This window comes from Pseudophryne corroboree, chromosome 2 (assembly GCF_028390025.1).
Source record: "Pseudophryne corroboree isolate aPseCor3 chromosome 2, aPseCor3.hap2, whole genome shotgun sequence".
Taxonomy (NCBI): Eukaryota; Metazoa; Chordata; class Amphibia; order Anura; family Myobatrachidae; genus Pseudophryne; species Pseudophryne corroboree.
In genome coordinates, this window is record NC_086445.1 from 706222047 (window position 1) to 706246463 (window position 24417).

General features: G+C 45.5%; 1 protein-coding gene across 2 annotated transcripts in view; it reads right to left on the bottom strand.

The window, feature by feature from the left end:
- The window catches only part of PLXNA2 (plexin A2), a 398232-nt gene that overhangs the window by 166212 nt on the left and 207603 nt on the right, over positions 1-24417 (bottom strand). For both annotated transcript variants that reach the window (XM_063955325.1, XM_063955326.1), the window contains exon 4: positions 776-910. In XM_063955325.1, coding sequence (XP_063811395.1) covers positions 776-910 — 135 coding nt within the window. The remainder of the gene's footprint in view (positions 1-775; positions 911-24417) is intronic.

The window sequence follows — 24417 nt, forward strand, 5'->3', positions numbered from 1 at the left end:
AAAGCTTCCATGTCTCATATACGAGGTGGCCCAAGCCTACATCTTAGAAAATGCGATTTGGACAAATTACGCTGTCCTACATCTATTTATTTATTTTCACATCCCTCCTTCTTTGTACATCAGAGGATTTTCATAGCTGCCTCTGTTATTGTCACAGAAATCCTTTTGTGTGGTTAATGCAAATATGGTTCAGAATACAAATGGTTAGTGGTCCATTGCAATATTGATGAGTTTGAACATAATTAAAGCGTGTTGTAATACTTTATTGCACCCGCAAGACGATGCTGGCTTCTAAGACAGCAAATGGGTAATGTCAACTGAGACTGTAATATTCCCTATAAATCGTTGTATGCTGTAACAATGTACAGGCATTAACGGGATGTGCAGCAGGAAGTCTGGAATACATTACTGTGCAACTGTTATAACCACGTACAATGATAAACCTGTTACACTCAGGCAGTGACAAAACATTTCTGGAATACACCAGCAGTCCTGTGCTATTGTGATATATTTATGAGAGTGTTTGTATGCCAGTTACTGCTCCAGGAAATCTGGGACTTATCATTATGAAAGTGTGGCTGAGCATTATTTACTTTATTTAAAATAAATTTGCATCTATATGGCTCTCGGAAAGAGATTCATTTACATGTAGGCTCTGAATACAGCGAATGTGAGATGCTTACAAGCTTCATTCACTATGCTCATGACGGTTTAGGTTTTCTCTGCCATAAGAATGTTTTGCTATGCATTTTAGGTCATTGTTCCACTTTCTTACCTGTTTCTCCGACATGATATAAAGGTATTTGTTGTCCATGGAAAATGCCATGTCTCTAAGGATGGGACTTCCATCTCTCATCACTGGAACAACTTCATACTGAATGCCACCATGCGGAGGACCATCTGCCCGAATCTGCAGAACACAAGAAATATGCATTAACTTATACTGTAGTCTTAACACACAACTTAAAAAAATAACGTGAAAAATCCAAATTAGAGCCATTTATCTCTGACCTGTAAAATGTGTGGCCATTAGGCATACCTGAAACTATGGTGTTTACACCTTTGATTAAGGGTTTTTACTAAATTATCAACAAGAGCATCAAGTACTTTATAACATTAGATGCCGTAAAGGCATAAAGCTTTATCTTTACTGCTTTATTATATCACTCGATACTGATAGCAGCTAATACGTTTTGTCTGAGGATTTCAACCAAGTATCGTTTATGTCAAGAAGTAAGTAATGTTATGTTAGTGTTCTATTGTACTTTACAGTAGATGGAATAGATCACTTTCTGACTTTGTGATCCATACCAATCTCACAGGAGCAATGGGGTTTTCCAGTAATCAGTTATGTATTCAGTTATGTAAGCAGCATGCGCAGAACCAACAAGTACAGAACAAAGGGGTGGGAGTAGGAAATGCTTTCTAGGTTCCATTGTTTTAAATATTCTCATAGCTATTGTTGCTGTGACCCACTAATTACTTTACTGCAGCTTTAAACAACATTGCCTAAAAGCTAAAATTCCAAGCTCTCCCACTCTCCCTCTCTGTTGTCAATGTCTCAATCCCCTCTGTTCCCCAAATCCAGTGTCTAGGTGTCACCATTGCTTGTGCCCTATACTTCTCCTTTCACATCCAATCCCTTTCCCAATCATATCATTTCCGTCTCTGCAATATTTTCAGATAGGTGCTGGAAGCTACTAAAACTCATTCACGCCTTCAATATTTCCCACCTTGATCATTGTAATTTGCTCTTGCCTGGCCTTAATAAATCATGCTTTGCCCCTCCTCTATCTATCTTGAACTCTGCTGCCCCCCTCACTTTGCTCTCTTACAACTGTACCTCTGCTGCCGCTATCTGCCGGTCACTGCACTGGCTCCATATGCCACTCAGAATTAAATTCCAACTCCTCCCTCCTTAATCCTCCTCCCTAATTTCCAGCCTCATTACCTAACACAGGGGTGGCCAACCAGTCAGAGACAAAGAGACAAAACATCTTGTTAGGTACGTCAAAGAGCTGACATCAAGCCGAAGGTGCGTGTGCAAAAATGGGGTATGTCCTTGTGCCTGCTAGGCCACACATCTGGTATAAAATACAATGAAAATGCCAGATCCACATAAAATGTATTTTAAAGCCAGATCCAACATAAAATAAAGTGAAAAAGACACTTCCACATAAAATAATAAAAAAAAATCCAGATCCACATAACATATATTGAAACAGCTATATTCACATAATACACTTCAGCTCCTCCATGTGTCACTCCAGTCAGCACCCTCCTGTGTCACTTCAGCCAGCCCATGTGTGAATGTGTCACTCCTGTTAGTACCCTTCTGTGTCACTCCAGCCAGCTTCCCCATGTGTCACTCCAGCCAGCTCCCCCATGTGTCACTCCTGCCAGCACCCTCCTTTATCACTCCAGTCAGCTCCCCCATTATGCCTCTCCTGCCAGGATCCTTCTGTGTCACTCCAGCCAGCCCATGTGTGAATGTGTCACTCCTGTTAGTACCCTTCTGTGTCACTCCAGCCAGCTTCCCCATGTGTCACTCCAGCCAGCACCCTCCTGTGTCACTCCTGCCAGCACCCTCCTTTATCACTCCAGTCAGCTCCCCCATTATGCCTCTCCTGCCAGGATCCTTCTGTGTCACACTCCAGCCAGCTCCCCCTTGTGTCACTCCAGCCCACCCTCATATGTCACTACAGCCCAGTATCTGGCTCCCTCAGTTTTCAATCGCTGTAGTGCTGCTGTGTGTCTGGATGGAGTGCACCAGTTTCCAGGATCTGTTGTGGTCAGGTGACTTTGAGTGTTGGGAGCCACATTTGAATAAAGAAAGAGCCGCATGCGGCTCATGAGCCACGCGTTGGCCACGGCTGACCTAACACATTCCTTCCTACACTCTTTGCTCTGCTAATGACTGTCTTCTCACCTCCACAATGACCACCACTTATTTATTTATTAACAATTTCTTATATAGCGCAGTACATTCCGTTGCGCTTTATAATTAAAACAAAAGTAATAAAACAAACTGGGCAAAACAGACAGACATAGAGATAGGTGGGCCCTGCCATTCTCGCAGTCAGGATTTCTCCCAGGAATTTCCTAACCTCTGGAATCAAGCACGCCCTAAAACTTTTTTCATTGTAGCTTATCCTTCTCCTAACTCTGCAGTCTCTGTCCTCTTTTACCATTCTGTCCGCCCATACAGCCTATAGATTGTAAGCTCATATGAGCGGGACCCTCTACCTTTTATCTTCTCTACATAATTATACTAACTGCCCACTTTTACTATGTATCTATGTGAATATAAATATAGATATAAATACAGTACTGTATCAATCTGTACTTATGCTGATCGGCAATAACATTAAAATCACTGACAGGTGGAATGAATAACAATGGCATATGTCAAGAGATGGGAGATATTAAGCTGTAAGCGAATACATGAAGTTGATGTGTTGGATGCAGGCAAAATGGGCAAGTGTAAGAATCTGAGCGACTGTGACGAGGAACAAATTGTGATAGACGACAAGGTCAGAGCACCTCCAAAACATCAGGTCTTCTGGTCTGTTCCCAGTATGCTGTGATTAATACCTACTAAATCCATGGAAGGACTACTGGTAAACCAGTGAAAAGTTCATTGACGCTCAAGGCTCACTGATGCACAGGGATTCGGTCTTTAGGTCGACACCACTTAGGCCGACAGTCATTAGGTCGACCTCTATAGGTCGACAGGAACACTAGGGCAACATGGTCATTAGGTCCACATGTGCTAGGTCGACAGGTCATAAAGTCGACCTGAGTTTTTCACATTTGATCTTTACGATCCACGTGGACTACAATTGGGAACGGTAACCGAGCAAAGCAAGCCTTGCGAGGGGACACGATGCACTAATTGGGGTTCCCAGTCACTTTACGAAGAAAACTACACCAAAAACAGTCAAAAAACTCATGTTGACCTTTTGACTTAACACCTAACACATGTCGACCTAATGACCATGTCGACCTAGTGTCCCTGTCGACCTAATGCATGTCGACCTATAGTGGTTGACCTAATGACTGTCGACCTAAGTTGGGTTGACCCAACGACCCATACCCAATGCACATGAGGAACGAATGGCCTGCCTGGTCCGTTCACACAGAAGAGTTACTATAGCATAAATTGCTGAAAAAGTTAATGCTGGCTATGATAGACAGGTGTCAGCACACACAGTGCATCGCAGTTTGCTGCATATGGGGCTGTGTAGTCGCAAACTGGTCAGAGTGCCCATGCTGACCCCTACCCACCTGGTCCCTGACCCATATTCACCTAGACTGCCTACAACAGGCATGTGAGCACCAGATCTGGACCATGGAAAAATGGAAGGAGGTGGCTTGATCTGATGAATCATGTTTTCTTTTACATCATGTGGACGGCCAGGTGCGTGTGTGTCATTTACCTGGGGAAGAGATGGCACCAAGATCCACTACGGGAAAAAGTATGCAGTGTGATGCTCTGAGCAATGTTTTGCTGGGTAACCTTGGGTCCTGGCATTCATATGGATGTTACTTTGACACATACCACCTACCTAAACATTGTTACAAACCAAATACACCCGTTCATGGCAAATGATAGTCCCTGATGGCAGTGATCTCTTTCAGCACACTGCAAACACTGTTCAGGAATAGTTTCAAGAACCTTACAAAGGGTTCAAGGTGCTGACTTGGCCTCCAAATTCCCCAGATATCAGTCCGAACGATCATCTGTGGGATGTGCTGGACAGACATGTCTGAGCCATGGAGCCACCACCTCGCAATTTACTGGACTTAAAGGATCTGCCACGATGTCTTGGTGCCAGATACCACAGGACACCTTCGGGGGACTTGTGGTGTCCATGCCTCCACAGATCAGAACTGTTTTGTTGGCACGAGGGGGACCTATACGATATTAGGCAGGTGGTTTTAAATTAATGTTGGCTGATTGGTATATATGTCTTGTTGTCAGTTTTATTCCCTTGTATGGCACAAAAGAAACCTTGTGGAGCCTTATAAATAAAAGATAATAATGCTTCACACACAATGTATATGCCACATCCTCATTTTTAGTGTCAGTTACAGAAACCAAAAGGTACGCTATATTATGGAATTGATTTTAACAATTTTAAAACTGCACACGTGTCTCTTTTTCATTGGTAGTTAATTGTTGTTGTTTTTTCAAATGTACGGATACACCTATAAATAAAATGCAGTGACGATATATGTTTTATGGTCAAATTATTATTTTTGTCTCGTGTATATTTACTCATATGTGCTATACACGTTAAATTGTGTTTTCCCAACACATACAGGAAGATGCTTGTTGCATTTATAATAATGTAATGAAAATGCTGCACCCAAACTTCCAGCTTCTGATTCACAGTTAAAAATGCATCGCCTTTATGGGGGAAGGGTGTCAGTTTGTATCCAATCTGGATGTGGTGGGATTTGCATATTTGAATAGCTATTTGATTGTAACACGGTGTCACACTGAGAGACATGGAGAGATTGAGGAGGAGGCTGTCATGTGTCTACAAACAGATTAAACCAACCATCCGAATAAAAGACTTAGAATAGCCTAGCGGCCCATACTGACACTTACACCGTCATATTCCGGCCAACAAGGCAGGACCACTGGGACATAAGGGGAAATGTATCAAACCTTGGAGAGAGATAAGGTACCAATCAATCAGTGTCTAACTTCCATGCTGCAGGCTGTGTTTGAAAAATGACAGTTAAGAGCTGATTGGTTGGTACATTATCTCGCAACACTTTATCTCTCTCCAAAATCTGATATATCCCCCCATGAGATTGAATAGACACTATAGTAGAAGGGCAGTGCCAAAGTCATACCAACAAACGTACTTAGGAATACAGATTTCAAGGCAAAAGCATAATTGTGAAAATGAGAGCAGCTTCGACTGGATAAGCAATGAGTCCAAGTGTAAAATTCATGCAGACAATTCTTTCAAGTAAAAAATATAGCCAAGTTTCAGAGGTGTGGGTCAATCATGATTAACACACACTGATCATATAAGTGCTGTTTACAATAATGAAATGTATAACTGTGGTTCTTATAATGACATTGGCCCTCATTCCGAGATGTTCGCTCGTTGCCGATTTTCGCTATATTGCGATTAGTCGCTTACTGCGCATACGCAAGGTTCGCAGAGCGCATGCGCTTAGTTATTTTACACAAAAGTTAGGTATTTTACTCACGGCATAACAAGGATTTTTCATCGTTCTGGTGATCGTACTGTGATTGACAGGAAGTGGGTGTTTCTGGGCGGAAACTTGCAGTTTTCTGGGCGTGTGCGAAAAAACGCTGGCGTTTCTGGGAAACCCGGGAGTTTCTGCAGAAACGGGGGAGTGTCTGGGCGAACGCTGGGTGTGTTTGAGAATAAAACTGACTGAACTGATCGCAATGGCTGAGTAAGTCTGGAGCTACTCAGAAACTGCTAAGACATTTCTATACGCAATTCTGCGAATCTTTCGTTCGCAATTCTGCTAAGCTAAGATACACTCCCAGAGGGTGGCGGCTTAGCGTGTGCAATGCTGCTAAAAGCAGCTAGCGAGCGAACAACTCGGAATGAGGGCCCGTGTGTTTACTGATAAGCCTAAGTGGTGTCTGAGACACGAGTGTTATAAGATGTCCAAGTATAAGGAATTGGTCAAGACTGTGCTGTAAAGAATGCAATGTTTTTGAATCTTTATTAGAAGGTCAATGGCATATGTCATCTTTTAAATCTCCTTTGCTCTCTTTCCTTCAAAAATGTCTCTTGTTTGGACCCAATCAGTGGCAAACGCAGGATTTGCATGAGGGGGTTTCCAGAACTGGGCGGAGCCAATCACGGGGGTGGGGACTGAGGTGACCCAGTATATGCTGGGTCCGTAAAACTAGTGTGTCTGTGTGTGTGTGTATATATATATATATATATATATCTACACATATATATATATATACATATATCTACACACACATATATATATATATATATATATATATACACATATACATACACACACACATACATATACACGGGTGGTCTTCAGTATGCCGGCGGTCGGGCTCCCGGCGACCAGCATACCGGCGCCGGGAGCCTGACCGCCGGCATACCGACACTTATTCTACCACGTGGGGGTCCACGACCCCCCTGGAGGGAGAATAGAATAGTGTGGGGCGCGTAGCGTGGCGAGCGCAGCGAGCCCGCAAGGGGCTCATTTGCGCTCGCCACACTGTTGGTAAGCCGGCGGCCGGCCTCCCGGCGCCGGTATGCTGGTCGCCGGGAGGCCGGCCGCCGGGAGATCGTAGTGAACCCATATACACATATACATAGCATATTAAACATGCATACATATATATATATATATATATATACACACACATACAGTACACATATATATATATACACATGTATATATATATATATATCATATGTGTGTGTGTGTTTGTATGTATGTATGTATATACATGTGTATATATGTAGGCACATGGATATATATGTACTATAATTAAAATAAAGTAAACTTTTATTGCACTTGCAAGTGCCACCAGGAAGACAGCAGGCTGCAGAGGATGCTAGACAGTCATTAATAATACTCATGCAGTGGAGGGGGGTTTCTGGGTACTCGGAAACCCCCCCTGGGTGCGCCACTGCCAATGTAGATTAAAAAAAATCACTGCCTCTGAGAAGTGTTTAACTCCTAAATGTAGTGCTTTGCTGTGTTTCTAGCTCTGAATATCTGCTAAGGTGTCTGTAAATGCAAGTGTTGAAATAAAAAAAGAGATAAAGGGCGGTATACTATTTGTGATTTCCCACACGGTAATAACAGGCTTTTTAGCCCAATAATACTATCGGGCTATCCAATTACAACCAGTCTGTACCATGCGGTAAATCACTTGTTATCGGGCGATAGCACATGGGATCCGCGATAAATTTGCAGACCCATGTGTTACCGTTCGATAACGGGTCTCTTGGGGCTGGTTATCGGGGAATCTGCTAAATTAGCAATAAGTGCCGAGCTACATGGCTAATAGAATAGCCCCGGGGGAATCCATTAGCTTTTGTAACTCACCGCAGCTAATTGGATACCGCCTAAAGAGTGTGACATATAATCAGAGAGCAGATAGCCTCTTCCAATCATGATGAAATGAAGGGAAGGGGCAAAGGGCTTGATTTGGTGTTGGACTCTGCCCGCCCGTGTGCATCTTTTGCCAGCGGGCCCGATTCAAAGATGGACACAGAACACATCCCTGCTGTAGCTTTGGATGCAGTAGCGATGTGTACAAATGCTAATGCTGCAGGAGTCAATTGCAGGAAAAAGGCACCTCCTGCCAGCATCTGCGATCCGAGTGCTGTCTCCAAAGACGCAGTATTGGATCACAATCGCGGCCATCAATCGTGATGTTGGCAGCATCGGTCAAAGCTTACACAGAATGAACCCCAGAAGTGCACAGCCGGGGCCAGCACATCACGGTGTAGTGGTTAGCATTACTGCCTCACAGCACTGAGGTCATGGGTATGGCCCTAACTGTGCGGAGTTTGTATATTCTCCCTGTGCTTCCGTGGGTTTCCTCCGGGTACTCCGGTTTCCTCCCACAATCCATGAAATCCGTGAAAATTCGTATATTTTCAAGACATTTCTGACACAGTGTGTCACAACTGTAACTCTGTGGACACGGACTCTGGACACATGCGCAGTGCGACTTGTACACACGAGCAGTAGAAAAAAAATTGCTCAACTGCATCCTACATCTACGACTCAGACCTAAAGTGTATATGTTTAGAAATAGGGTTGGCAGTGTTGATGTAATGGTGAATAATATAAGATGTTATTAGTAGTGGTGAAGGCTGATAAAAGCTACTGTATAGACTACAATCTGCATTGTTACACAATCTTACGACTGTGAAATTGGCGGTTCAGCAAGAAAAAAATGAAAACAGATGTGGAAACCAATAGTACAGTTGTAGCAATTTTCTTGTACATGAAAACCACATTCAGGATCCTGTCTACAGCTGTTGAGACGACTGTATCAGGGTCAGTGCAAGGGTTCTTGCAACCCTAGGCAAAACGTCGGCTTACTGTCCCCAATATACACTTTACATCCCCTCAGGAGAATGTGTGGAGGTGGTGTCTTATAAGTTCCACAGCCACCACCTGCAGTAAGTACAACACGCATGTCTATCGCAGAGACATCCTTAATTTTGTGATAGGCAGACTTATGGGCAGGGCCGTCTTTTCGTATGGGCTCATTGGGCTCTTGCCCAAGGGCCCCAGGAGTGTAAGGGTCCTAGGCTGATAGCTGAGGGTCCCCTCTTTCCAGGGGTACCAGATTTTTGAAAATCAGCCCTAGGGAACCGGAGATATCCAACTTCAAAGCAGTGGTCCCCATCCAAGCCTGTTAATTGTGCTTCCCAGCCAGATATCTCGGGTTCTGTCTGACTTAGAGTATTTCTGAGGGTATAATTCAAAAGCTGGGACTCTCCCCTTTCAGTGGACACTGGCAGCTTGTCTCTACTATGCCCAGAACCAGAGATATTAGCCTTCCAGCAGCTGGTCCCTGCTCCATCTCCATGCGCCTGCAAGCTGCCCTCCCACCAGAAAAATTATGAATATTAAGACCACTCCACTATCCACCCCTCCCCTGTGTATTAAACACCCCCTACCACCCTGGAAGTCATGTACCAGGGCCCCTCCATTCCGCACAATGTCCCGTTCTACAGTTTAGTGTTCTCCTTCCCGCACCATTTGTGCAGTAAAGGAGTAATTAGCAGAAATTATTTCTCCAGGTCCTACGTGCTGAGCGAAGGATAGAACACACCCTACCCACCGCGGGACATCAAAGCTGCCGCTGATAGCACCCCCCACACCTACCGCTGATGGGTGGGTAGGGGCCCCATTGCATTGCTGTGGCCAGGGGCCTACATTGCTGTTAAGACGGCTCTGCTTATGGGCACCCAGCAGATCCTGGCACACTAGGCAGCTGCCTAATACTGTCTAATGGTAGAGCCAGCCCTGGTCATGGTGCACTAACATACAATTCCGTTGATGCAGCTAAAGATGAATAATCAAGATAGTTTACTTTGCAGGGCTTGTCAAAAAAGAAAGAAAACATTCCGTCTATAATATTAAACAGAGCCATCACATAGTAACAAGTATGCAAAAATAACAGGAAATGTTATCCATTAGTAACTACTTTTTTATTATTTTTAAACAATAGAATCTAATTGGTCGCTACACACTATTTTATTAAACAAGCCCAATTTTAACACAAATCTAAATGTTGGAAGATCTAAGGAAATCTCATTTATGTGACCAACATAGTTCTTCTTGACACAAGGCTCAATGGAAGCAGTAGTGCGTCTTGCCTTATAACACTGTGCAGGAGAGGGACTGTGCCATAACGACTTTTCTGTATTTATGGCTCTTGTTTTCACTGCACCCTGGCCTGGATTTTTTATGGCTTTCCACTGAGGTTTTACACGGTGCAGAATGGAGCCGATTAAACTCTGGCCTTCGCCGGTGAAATGCCCATTATCTCTGCTAATAATAATAACCGTTACAATAAGTGGGTTGTAATCATTTCCCATTGCTTTCTGGCACCTAGCATACAGAGGGTCTTGAATGCAGAATGGAAGTGGGAAACTACTGCAGATACTGGCCACTGAAGTGGGCAGCATTTATATGTATAAAGATGTTTTTCAATTAGAGGACCAAAGTACAAATGGTAAAAGATGCAGCCAGTAAAGGCATTTTACAAATCCCATAGCTTAAGGCTTGTAATTATACTATAAATGCTGTGTTACTATATAAATGGACTACACAGTTAGGATATGCACCAAATTTAGATCATTTTAAATGGCTATCTGCAGAGCTAACAATCTAAACATCTATCGTGCCCAACAAGTACAAGGTCATTTATTCAAGGTCACAATGAGTCAACAACTGGCTCTTCCAAGTTCAAACACAAGTGTCGCAGCCTCCGATTCTGATTCTCGAACTTAAAAGCCGAGCAGAATTTGTCAGAAGGACGCTGCAGTCGGTCCACCTCAGTCGGGGTCCAGTCTTCAAAGGGCAGCAATGACTTTCACAGTCTCAGTGTCTTTCTTACTCTCTCTTCCCCCACCCACCCAGCCATGTCCCCACGTCGTTAGGGCAGCTGTTTAATAAAGCCGTTGCTATGACAACTGTCTCTGAAGCCCATGCACTAAAAGACCTGATGTTAATTTAATGAACCCTTCAGCTGCCAGAGACTGGAAAAGCGTTCTGTCCCAGCGAAGAGCAACGACCACTGATTATTCTTTACTCCTACCCTTATTCTCATTAACCATTCACTACAAGTTCTGTCTTTGACTTTCAAACGTAATTTTTTTTTTTTATCATCAAAACTTACAATTAAAAAAGTATGAAGGCAAAGATGGTGACAAGTTCTGAGTGTATCACCGGTTTCTTCCTTATTAATTTTCCATAAAATGATGAACCTAAACTACTAGTGCCCCTTCAATGAAACATTATATGGCATATAAATTGTGCAGTAACCCCTTACACCTGTCACTCTGAAGATACTTTTATTTGTTTATTTCTTAGAAATTTGCATCTTGACAATGTGTCATAAAAAGTAACATAAATAAGACATCTTTAGACTTCAATGCTTTTCAGAAGTTAAACCTCACTTATAAAGAGAAAATTGTTAGCCTCATTTCAACACTCTTCAGTATGGAGGAGAGAGTGTGTGACTTACACAAGATATGCTCACAGGACCCATAAGGTAAAGTAGTAAATTAAACACCAGAATCACATAATTTCATTAATTAGGCATGAACCACAAAAGTAGAATATATTGTACAGGATTACCTGACATTTTAATGCAGGATTGTTAAAACGTAAATTGATTATGTACCTATTTCTTTACACAGACAGCTAAAGCCCCACCTAGGTGTGCTAATGGGACCAGATATAGGTCAGAAAGTCTGTAGGCAACAAAGCTGCTGTGACAACATTAGCTCCGCCCCTGTGAATGAATCAACCAACCCACACTGTGCATTTCCGCACAGCAAGTGTGATACACTGCCAATGCCTACAGAGGAGCAAAAGATAGCATTGCAGACATATTTAGCTAAGTACAAACACTCCATTTATTTAAAATATTTCATTTAGCTCAGCAGTTCACAGTCTTTTATATATTATATATTAAAGTAAAATAGTAGCTTTACTTGCTCATCAAAGGGTTGCCATGCAAATTGTCTTCTCTTCACAGATAATAACTTTTCAAAATGAAAGACAAGTGTCACGTGACAGAGAATCACTTTCTGCAGAATAATTTAAGAGCCTGCCCTTTACAAAGCGAAGCATTTTATATAAGTATTTTATATGATTCCTGATATTCTAATTACAGTTACAAGAACCTGTTTTAACTCCTAATTTTCACAGTCCCTGAGTGTCCTTTCTTCACATGGGTGGTTATATTATATGCACGGAGGCCACTATATTCCTCCCGCTGTTCTGTTTCCTTGGTAACAGTGATGTCACACACAAGAAATAATGAATAGGAATAATGTGCTCAAGTGGAAGGTAGCTGTCCCTATAACAAAATGACACTACTTCACAGGTACTGTATCCATATGATGAAATCAGCTGCTATTTTTTTATTGCTATTAAATGTCAACCATTACTACTTTACTATTAAAGGTTGTAGAAATGTTAATAACACACAGAATAGACTAACCCTGTAGAATCGAGGTGTGAAGAAGTGAAAGCATGCCAATGTGATGTGCTGTGCCTGTTATTTCACTGCAGAAATGAAGTACTGTAGCAATAAATATTGGTGTTATTGCACACAAATGTCATTGAATGTGATGGGACAAACATAACTGGTAATCTTGCTGACATCACTAAGACAAAACAGCCACTCAATTTCACAAGAATGACATCACTGGCCGCCATGTTGTACTCTTTGATACAGTATACTTCTTTTTTTTTTTTTAAATATATGTTTATTGAGAAGGAACACACAATATAAATACAGTCGTATGTCATAATGCTTAATAGAACAATGACCACTGCATGGTACAGAAGTTGCCAAAAGCAGAGCAGGAAACAAAATTTAAATATCATAAACAAGATTGCGAGGATAGTCAGCCAAACAGTTCAATTATTAGAACACACTTTCAGTCTAACAATTTAAAAGGGTGGTGAGCCTAAAGTGAGAGATACCGTATGATACAGTATACTTCTGATACAGAAACAACTGAAACATTCCAAGGGGCTTACATATTATTATAGTAACAAACAAGTAAAACAGATATATGTATATAAAAAAAGAAAAATGCATTGTTCAATTGTTAATTGTGTAGTGTTTAGAGATCTGCTTTCCAGAGATCTTATAGTGCAATACACTGTTATCTCATAGTAAGGTGGATGTTAGCAGCAAGAACAGTGCTGAATCAACTTTTGCCTGAGAGAGTTGTTTCCTTGCCATGAATCCAGAGGAAGCTCAGCCTGGGAACAGCTCACCTCTCATTCGCTTCTTTCCGAAAGGTGAACTCACAAATCCATCTGCAACTAGGAAATCCCTCAAATGATCAGTGCACTGACTACAAGTCTTCATAACGTGTTGAAAATAGTTAGGGTGGTGTCACACAGATGCTTTTAACCCAAGTTCTGTTTCAGTTTCAGAAGCAAGAAACACTGCAGTTTTCCTCTTTTCTTTTACATTTTTGTAGAGCAGAACTGTTTCCATCTCCCTTTAGATTATAAGTTCTCAGAAGCAGAGCCCTTACTACACTCAAAAAGGACTGCACCTTCACTGTCAGCTTGAATGTCCTTAGTTTATTAATATGTCTACTTTGTTGTTGTATCATCACTTGTCTTACACCAACTGAACAGCTCTGCAAACTATAGAAGTGCCTTATAAATATACAAGTACAGTATATTGATGACCCAAGAACTAATTACTCACAACAAATTCCAGAGATTAATTCATATTAAAAAGCACCACCAAGTATCCTTCAATATCAGTAACAATATACTGTATACTACAGCAAACTTTTTTTAAAATAAAATACAAATAATAACAATCAGAACAAAGCATTTGTTTCTTTTCCTAATGTATTATTTAATTTGCTAAGGTGACTATCCCTTCTAAGTGCAGTCTGACACCCCCCACCCCTCCCCATTCTACCACTCACAGTAGGGTTATGACTGAATCAAAGTTGGCTAATGGACCTCTGATGCCACCAGGGGGAGGTATCCCACCAGCCTTGCTCCTCCCCCTGATGTCAGTGGTCCTTTTGCCCACCTGGATCTAGCATCAACCCTCACAGTAGATCTCTCCCACTACCAGCAAAGACAAGCACAGCACCACATATGCCCCAGGAAGCCATTCCCTCACTACAAGATGGTTCCATGGCGGGAACGCTGGTACTACAAAATCTGCCGGCTTCCAGTATGGAGAAGGTGAAAAAAACCACTTCAAATACCAGCTTCAAGATCAGAAGCCTCAGAAGGAAGGGTCAGCAGAAGCAAGTTGTTCTGGCACATGGCCATCAACAGCGGGGAGAGCTGCACCCTATATCCAGCAAAGCATACAGAAGAAATTCAAGTTACACAGCAGCCAGGTTTATAGCAGGTATCCACACACATACACTCACTGTCATTAATGATAATTGGGAAAGACAGAAAAGAGAGAGAGAAAGAAAGAGAGAGAGAGAGAAGGTGAAGGATAATACAAAAAGGAGAGGAAAAATTAGGGTGGGAGAAAAAGATGATACAAGAGGGTGGTGGTGGTGAAAGAGAGAGAGAGAGAGAGAGAGAGAGAGAGAGAGAGAGAGAGAGAGAGAGAGAGAAAGAGAGGCCCTTAAAAGGTGCATTATCATGGTAGCATGATGATGATCAGTAGCCTAGCTGGCCACACAATCAGCCATAAATCATAAGTATTAAACGTGTTTTCCTAGTTTTCTCACAAAATTATGCATTTTTTCTATTTTTATGTATTTAGGGAGACTTTGCGGCTGATATTGCAGGGGCTTACTTTTGATAACTAGTGCCGTTGAGAGGACATGCTGCACCCAAAATGTGTGTCTAGTTCCACAAATGGCCGTGTCTCAGGGTGTGTACACACAGTGATATATATTCTTTTGATTTTGACTATATAGTCAAAATTGCAAGAAAAGTTAGTGCAGATCACAAGGTGAAAGTCACCTTGCGATCCCGATTCGATCCCGATGCGCGGTCCCGCCAGGTGAGGGTCGCAAGAAAAGATAGACTGTGCAGGCAAGTCAATCCTTGCTAGATCGGAGTACTATCTAGTTCATCTCACATGTCAATGACATCTCACATAAGCCAAAATCGTAAGCACGCATAGTCCATATCCAGGGCTGTTTGTAGCCAATTTGGCTCCCAGTGCGAGATTTAAAAATGCGCCCCCCCCCATGACATTAAAAAATGTGCCCCCCCCCCCCCCCCCACACACACACACCTAGATAAAAAAAATAGGATTTTACTTACCGGTAAATATATTTTTCGTAGTCCGTAGAGGATGCTGGGGACTCCGTAAGGACCATGGGGAATAGACGGGCTCCTCCCTCTATGTCCCTCCTCCAGACCTCAGTTAGAGAAACTGTGCCCAGAGGATATGAACAGTACGAGGAAAGGATTTATGTAACCTAAGGGCGAGATTCATTCCAGCCACACCAATCACACCGTATAACTTGTGATAAACTACCCAGTTAACAGTATGAACAAGTAACATAGCCTCGGTTCAAGACCGACCAACTATAACATAACCCTTATGTAAGCAATAACTATATACAAGTCTTGCAGAAGAAGTCCGCACTTGGGACGGGCGCCCAGCATCCTCTACGGACTACGAGAAATAGATTTACCGTTAAGTAAAATCCTATTTTCTCTAACGTCCTAGAGGATGCTGGGGACTCCGTAAGGACCATGGGGATTATACCAAAGCTCCCAAACGGGCGGGAGAGTGCGGATGACTCTGCAGCACCGATTGAGCAAACAGGAGGTCCTCCTCAGCCAGGGTATCAAACTTATAGAACTTTGCAAAGGTGTTTGACCCCGACCAAGTAGCAGCTCGGCACAGTTGTAGTGCCGAGACCCCTCGGGCAGCCGCCAAAGAAGAGCCCACCTTCCTAGTGGAATGGGCCTTAACCGATTTAGGCAATGGCAATCCTGCCGTAGAATGCGCCTGCTGAATCGTGTTACAGATCCAGCGAGCAATTGTCTGCTTTGAAGCAGGAGCGCCAACCTTGTTGGCCGCATACAGAACAAACAGAGCTTCAAGTCTTCCTGATCCTAGCTGTTCTGGTCACGTAAATCTTCAAAGCCCTGACCACATCCAGGGACTCGGAGTCCTCCAAGTCCCGTGTAGCCACAGGCACGACAATAGGTTGGTTCATATGAAAAGATGAGACCACCTTGGGCAGAAATTGAGGACGAGTCCTCAACTCTGCCCTATCCACGTAAAAAATCAGGTATGGGCTTTTATATCATAAAGCCGCTAATTCCGAAACACGCCTTGCAGAAGCTAAGGCCAACAACATGACCACTTTCCAAGTGAGGTATTTCAACTCCACTGTTTTGAGTGGTTCAAAGTAACCAAGGTGACTTGAGGAAACTTAATACCACGTTAAGATCCCAAGGCGCCACCGGAGGTACAAAAGGAGGCTGAATATGCAGCACTCTCTTCACAAAAGTCTGTACTTCAGGAAGAGAAGCCAATTCTCTTTGAAAGAAAATGGATAAGGCCGAAATTTAGACCTTTATGGACCCTAATTTTAGGCCCAAAGTCACCCCGTTTGAAGGAAGTGAAGCAGACGGCCCAAATGGAACTCCTCAGTAGGAGCAGCTCTGGCCTCACATCAAGAAACATATTTCCGTCATATACGGTGATAATGTTTCGATGTCACATCCTTCCTAGCCTTGATCAGGGTAGGAATGACCTCCTCCGGAATCCCTTTTTCAGCTAGGATCCGGTGTTCAACCGCCATGCCGTCAAACGCAGCCGCGGTAAGTCTTGGAACAGACAGGGCCCCTGCTGCAGCAGGTCCTGCCTTAGAGGAAGAGGCCACGGATCTTCTGTGAGCAACTCTTGCAGATCCGGATACCAAGTCCTCCTTGGCCAATCTGGAACAATGAGAATTGTTCTGACCCTTCTTAGTCTTATTAATCTCAACACCTTGGGTATGAGAGGCAGAGGAGGAAACACATAGACCGATCTGAACACCCATGGTGTCACCAGAGCGTCTACCGATACCGCCTGAGGGTCTCTTGACCTGGCGCAATACCTCTTTAGCTTTTTGTTGAGACGGGACGCCATCATGTCTATTTGAGGCTGTCCCCACCGATCCACGATCTGTGTGAAGACTTCTTGATGAAGTCCCCACTCTCCCGGATGCAGGTCGTGTCTGCTGTGGAAGTCCGCCTCCCAGTTGTCCACCCCCGGGATGAACACTGCTGATAGTGCGCTTACCTGGCCTTCCGCCCAGCGCAGAATCCTGGTCGCCTCTGCCATGGCCACTCTGTGCCGCCTTGGCGGTTTACATGAGCCACTGCCGTGATATTGTCCGACTGAATCAGAACCGGTTTATTCTGAAGCCATTCCTCCGCCTGGCGTAGGGCGTTGTAAATGGCCCTTAACTCTAGGACATTGATGTGGAGACAAGTCTCTAGGCTTGACCAGAGACCTTGGAAATTTCTTCCCAGTGCGACAGCCCCTAAACCTCGGAGGCTCGCGTCCGTGATCACCGGGATCCAGTCCTGAATGCCGAACCTGCGACCCTCTAGGAGGTGAGCACTGTGCAGCCACCACAGGAGAGATACCCTGGCCCTGGGAGACAGGGTGATCCGTTTCTGCATATGTAGATGGGACCCGGACCATTTGTCCAATAGGTCCCATTGGAGAGTCCTCGCATGGAACCTGCCGAAGGGGATGGCCTCGTATGAAGCCACCATCTTCCCCAGAACCTTTGTGCAATGATGCACCGAAAACGTTCTTGGCTTTAAAAGGTTCCTGACCAGGGCTATGAGCTCCTGAGCCTTCTCCACCGGAAGAAAAACTCTTTTTTGGTCTGTGTCTAGTAGCAGGCCCAAAAAGGTCAGATGCGTTACAGGTACTAGCTGGGATTTCGGTAAATTGAGAATCCAGCCGTGCATCTGCAACGTCTTCACGGACAGAGACACGCTGTCCAGCAACTTCTCCCAAGATCTCGCCTTTATAAGGAGATCGTCCAAGTACGGGATAACTGTGACTCCCTGCTTGCGCAGGAGCACCATTATTTCCGCCATTACCTTGGTGAAAATTCTCGGGGCCGTGGAAAGACCAAACGGCAACGTCTGAAATTGGTAGTGACAATCCTGTACTGCAAATCTCAGAAATGCCTGGTGAGGGGGGAAAATCGGAACATGAAGGTACGCATTCTTTATGTCCAGGGACACGATCCAATCCCCTCCCTCCAGGCTGGCGATGACCATTCTGAGCGATTCCATTTTGAACTTGAACCTCTTCAAGTACAGGTTCAGGGATTTTAGATTTAGAATGGGTCTGACCGAACCGTCCGGTTTCGATACCACAAACAGGGATGAATAATAACCCTCTCCTTGCTGGAGATGAGGAACCTTGATTATCACCTGTTGAATGTACAATTTGTGAATTGCCGCTAACACTAGCTCCCTCTCTGACGGGGAAGCCGGCAGAGCCAATTTGAAAAACCGGCGAGGGGGCATGTCTTCGAATTCCAGTCTGTATCCCTGGGAAACAATCTCTATTGCCCAGGAATCCACCTGTGATTGAACCCAGACGTGGCTGAAAAGACGAAGACGTGCCCCCACTTGATCTGACACCCCCCCGGAAAGCCCCAGCATCATGCTGCGGACTATGCGGAAGTAGGGGAGGACTTCTGCTCCTGGGAACTAGCTGAGTGCAGCTTTTTTCCCTTGCCTTTACCTCTGGCAACGAAGGACGATCCTCCTACCTTCTTGTTTTTATTGGAACAAAAGGACTGCATTTGATAATGTGGTACCTTCTTAGAATGCTGCGGGGGAACATAAGGTAAAAAATTTGTTTTACCGGCCGTAGCAGTAGAGACTAGGTCCGAGAGGCCTTCTCCAAACAACTCATCCCCCTTGTAAGGCAATGACTCCATATGCCGCTTTGAGTCGGCGTCTCCCGTCCACTGTCGGGTCCACAAGAGCCGCCTAGCAGAAATAGACATAGCATTTATTCTAGAGCTTAGTAAACAAATGTCTCTCTGAGCATCCCTCATATACAAGGCAGCATCTCTGATATGCTCCAAGGTCATTAGAATGGTATCCCTATCTAAGGTGTCCATCTCCGTAGATAAGGAGTCTGCCCATGCCACGACAGCACTACAAACGCAGGCCGACGCCATGGCCGGCCTAACTATAGTTCCTGAATGTGTGTAAATGTGCTTCATGGTAATTTCCTGCTTGCGATCAGCAGGATCCTTGAGGGAAGCAGTATCCGGAGAAGGCAGTGCCACCTTCTTGGATAAGCGTGTCAGCGCTTTGTCTACTTTAGGCGCAGATTCCCATCGTATCCGATCCTTCTGTGGAAAATGATACGCCATGAGAATCCTTTTGGGAACATGGAGTCTCCTATCCGGAGATTCCCAAGCCTTTTCGCATAATTCGCTTAGCTCAAATGAGGACGGAAACGTGACCTCAGGCTTTTTCCCTTTATACATGTGAACCCTCGTGTCAGGGACAGGGGGTTCCTCCGTGATATGCAAAACCTCTTTTATGGCAATAATCATGTACCTAATACCTTTTGCCACCTTCGGCTGCAATTTTGCATCCTCATAGTCGACACTAGAGTCAGTATCTGTGTCGGTATCTGTGTCAGCGACCTGGGATATGGGGCGCTTTTGAGACCCTGAAGGTCCTGGCACCACAGGGACAGGCACGGACTGGCTACCTGACTGATCCCTAGGTTCAGCCTTGTCTAATCTTTTATGCAGGAGATTTACATTTGCATTCAAGAAATTCAGCATATCCACCCAGTCCGGTGTCGGCGTTGCCGACGGCGACCTGACATTCAAGCACTCCCCCTCCACATTAAGCGAGCCTTCCTCATCAAACATGTCGACACACACGTACCGACACACTGCACACACCCAGGGAAACTTTTTCTGAAGACAGTATCCCCTGAAAGGCCCTTTGGAGAGACAGAGAGAGAGTATGCCAGCACACACCCCAGCGCAACAACCTGAAGACCAACACAGAATGCTTTTCCCCAGCAGCGCTGTATTATACTTTATCTGCCAATTATGTGCCCCCCCCCCCTCTCTTTTTAAACTCCCTTCACCGTGTTAAAGCAGGGGAGAGTCCGGGGAGCTTCCTCTCAGCATTCTGTGGAGAGAAAAATGGCGCTGGTGAGTGCTGAGGGAGAAGCCCCGCCCCCTCGGCGGCGGGCTTCTGTCCCGCTCAAAATCGTGTAAAATGGCGGGGGCTCAATTATATACATGTACAGTGCCCAGCTGTACATGTATATACCTATTTGCCATCTAAGAGGTGTTATTATTGCTGCCCAGGGCGCCCCCCCCCCTGCGCCCTGCACTCATACAGTGACCAGAGTGTGTGAGGTGATGTGGAGCAATGACGCACAGCTGCAGTGCTGTGCGTTACCTCTGTGAAGCTGAAGGCTTCTGCCGCCTGAGACGTCTTCTTGCTTCTGTTCTTCTGGCGGCGTGGCTCCGGGGGTGGACGCCCAGGACGAACCTGTGTTCACCCCCTCTGAAGCTAATGGTGTCCAGTAGCCGAGGAAGCAGATCCTATCAGTTAAGTAGGTCTGCCCCTCTCTCCTCAGTCCCTCGATACAGGGAGCCTGTTGCCAGCAGTGCTCCCTGTGAAAAAGTAAAAATCCAAACAAAAATGCTTTCTGTAGCAAAAAACTCAAGAGAGCTCCCTGCAGTGCGCCCTTCATCCTCTGGGCCAGAGGCGGAACTACCGCCAGTGCAACCAGTGCGTTGCACTGGGGCCCGCCTCTGTCCAGGGGCCCAAAGCATGTAATGAGTCAAACTGACTCATTACATGCCGCTGTGCGCTGCGGGCAACCGCTGCCCGCAGCGCACAGCCGCCCGGAGAGAGGAGAAGAGCAGCGGTACGGGGGAGAAGGAGGAGGAGGGAGGTGAAGTAGGGAGCCGCAGCAGCGCTTTGTTACTGGTGGAGGCGCTGCTGCTGCTGCCCCTCTGCTTCACTATAGGCTGTCTTCCGAGAACAGCCTATAGTGAAGCAGAGGGGCAGCAGCAGCAGCGCCTCCACCAATAACACAGCGCTGCTGCGGCTCCCTCCTCCTCCTTCTCTACTGCCCGGGAATCGTCAAGCTGCACCGAGGAGCCTGAGCCTGCGGAGAGGGTAAGTATAATTCTTTCTTTCTTTCTTTCTTTCTTTCTTTTCTACAAAAAAGGGGGACTGTCTGCCGCAATGTGTAAAAAGGGGGAATCTGCCTGCCGCAATGTGTAAAAAGGGGGAATCTGCCTGCCGCAATGTGTAAAAAGGGGGAATCTGCCTGCCGCAATGTGTAAAAAGGGGGAATCTGCCTGCCACAATGTGTAAAAAGGAGGAATCTGCTTGCCACAATGTGTAAAAAGGGGGAATCTTTGCCGCAATGTGTAAAAAGGGGGAATCTGCCTGCCGCAATGTGTAAAAAGGGGGAATCTGCCTGCCGTAATGTGTAAAAAGGGGGATGCTGTCTGCCGTAATGTGTAACAAGGGCACGCTGTCTGCCGCTATGTGTAACAAGGGCACGCTGTCTGCCGTTATGTGTAAAAAGGGTACGCTGTCTGCCGCTATGTTTAACAAGGGCACGCTGTCTGCCGTTATGTGTAAAAAGGGCACGCTGTCTGCTGCTATGTGTAAAAAGGGCACGCTGTCTGCCGTTATGTGTAAAAAAGGGGGACGCTGTCTGCCGTAATGTGTAACAAGGGCACGCTGTCTGCCGTAATGTGTAACAAGGGCACGCTGTCTGCCGTAATGTGTAACAAGGGCACGCTGTCTGCCATAATGTGTAACAAGGGCGCGCTGTCTGCCGTAATGTGTAACAAGGGGACGCTGTCTGCCATTATGTGTAAAAAGGGCACGCTGTCTGCCGTTATGTGTAAAAAGTGTACGCTGTCTGCCGCTATGTTTAACAAGGGCACGCTGTCTGCCGTTATGTGAAAAAAGTGTACGCTGTCTTCCGCTATGTGTAACCAGGGCATGCTGTCTGCCGTTATGTGTAAAAAGGGTACGCTGTCTGCCGCTATGTTTAACAAGGGCACGCTGTCTGCCGTTATTTGTAAAAAGTGTACGCTGTCTGCTGCTATGTGTAACAAGGGCACGCTGTCTGCCGTTATGTGTAAAAAGTGCACGCTGTCTGCCGTTATGTGTAAAAAGGGCACGCTGTCTGCTGCTATGTGTAAAAAGGGCACGCTGTCTGCCGTTATGTGTAAAAAATGGGGACGCTGTCTGCTGTAATGTGTTAAAAGGGGACGCTGTCTGCTGTAATGTGTAAAAAGAGGAATCTGTCCGCCGTAAGGTGTAAAAGGGTCTCTACCTGGTGTAGTGGTGCTACTATGCGGTGTAATTTGAATAATGGAGACTACTGTGCACCGTTTTATGAATTGGAATTATTTTGTGGCCACACCCCTTCCCCATGAAGCCACGCCACTATGTATTTTTGTGCGCGCCTAAGGCGCGCACTGCCCCTGTTTTGCATGCAGGGGTGGGGCTCCGATGCCGTTTCTTGCACACAGTGCTAAAATGTCTAGTCACGGCACTGTTGCTAGGTATCCACTTCCCTGAGCAGGTCCCCCTCACCAGATCCTCTCCAGGGGTGAGGGGGTGGACTTGGATGGGATGAGGGGGGGGGGGGGGGGGGCAAGCCATTTTGTCGCACATGGGCCCACCGCTCGCTAGTTCCGCCACTGCTCTGGGCACAGTGTAAAACTGAGGTCTGGAGGAGGGACATAGAGGGAGGAGCCAGTGCACACCCAGAATCCAAAGCTTTCTTAAAGTGCCCTATCTCCTGCGGAGCCCGTCTATTCCCCATGGTCCTTACGAAGTCCCCAGCATCCTCTAGGACGTTAGAGAAAAAAACTTGCGCGCGCACCCGAAAAGGGGGCGTGGCCTCATCTAAATGGGTGTGGCCTCATTTAAATGGGCATGGCCTCATCTGAAAAGACTACCTCACAATCCAGTTTTTGACCCTGCTCCAACAGATCACGACCACCACAGGAAAAAAAATTCTACCATATTAAGCCCCACACAGTAATGCCCCCTGCACCATATTATGCCACAAACCGCAATGCCCTTGATACATTAAATCACCACACTACGGCAGGCAAAAGTCCCCATTTCACACATTACGGCAGGTGTCCCCATTTTACACATTGAGAGAGAGAGAGAATACTTACAGAGGCGATTACCGTTCTTCGGCCCGCCTCACCAGTCGCTCCTCGCGCCGGCCTTTCCCTCTTCCTAACTTGGATCCCCCTCTGTACTCCGCTCGGGGGGGGGGGGGAGTTTCGCGGAGTGACGGGGTTGCGTCGTGACGTAACGACGCATCCGCGTCATTCCGTGAAACTCCGCCCCCCGAGAAATAGGAGGGGGAAGCAGGGAGCCACAGTTATTGCCGCGGCAGGCGCCCAGTGCGGTTGCACTGCTCGCCTGCCCCAAGAAACGGCCCTGTCCATATCTCAAGAAAAGTTAGTCAAAATCTGTGCTATCTGGGCTCCAGGGAGTTCAGGGGAAATCGCAAGTGAAAATCGGGCATAGCAAGGATCTCACCGTGTGTACACACCCTAAGCTTAAATGCTTGTTGTGCAATATTTCTACTTCAGTAGCAATATATTTTGGGAAACTTTGTAATTATTTGTACTAACATTGGCAGGGTTTCTTGTTTGCAACTATTCACTGTAATATTTATTTTCTGACTCAGCACAATACATACAATAAATGTGATGCCTTTGCTTACCTCCCAACTGTGATGATTTTGGTGGGACATTCCCATTTTCTGGGCACTGTCTCGCTGTCTCACCTGCGGGCTGCAATATCCCACATTGGGGGGGAAGCTGAGAGACCCACTATAACTCGTCCATATGCACAGCATCTATTTACCAGGAGAAAGGGACTGAGGGCACGGCCAGCTGCTCACAGAGAGCTAGGCATGCACCCACAGTGCTAAAAACGGGAGTGTGGCTCATGATTGTGACACTTCCCACAAGGCCACACCCCCTGTGAGGCATGCGCAACTGTCCCTCTTACAGCCCGGCTACAGTTGGGAGGTATGCCTGTGCAATATATTCCAAATGCAATTTGACCTTTTGTGAATTCTTACTTTAATGATCATCTCTTGGTAAAAAAAAACAAATTTTAAAACTTTTTTGT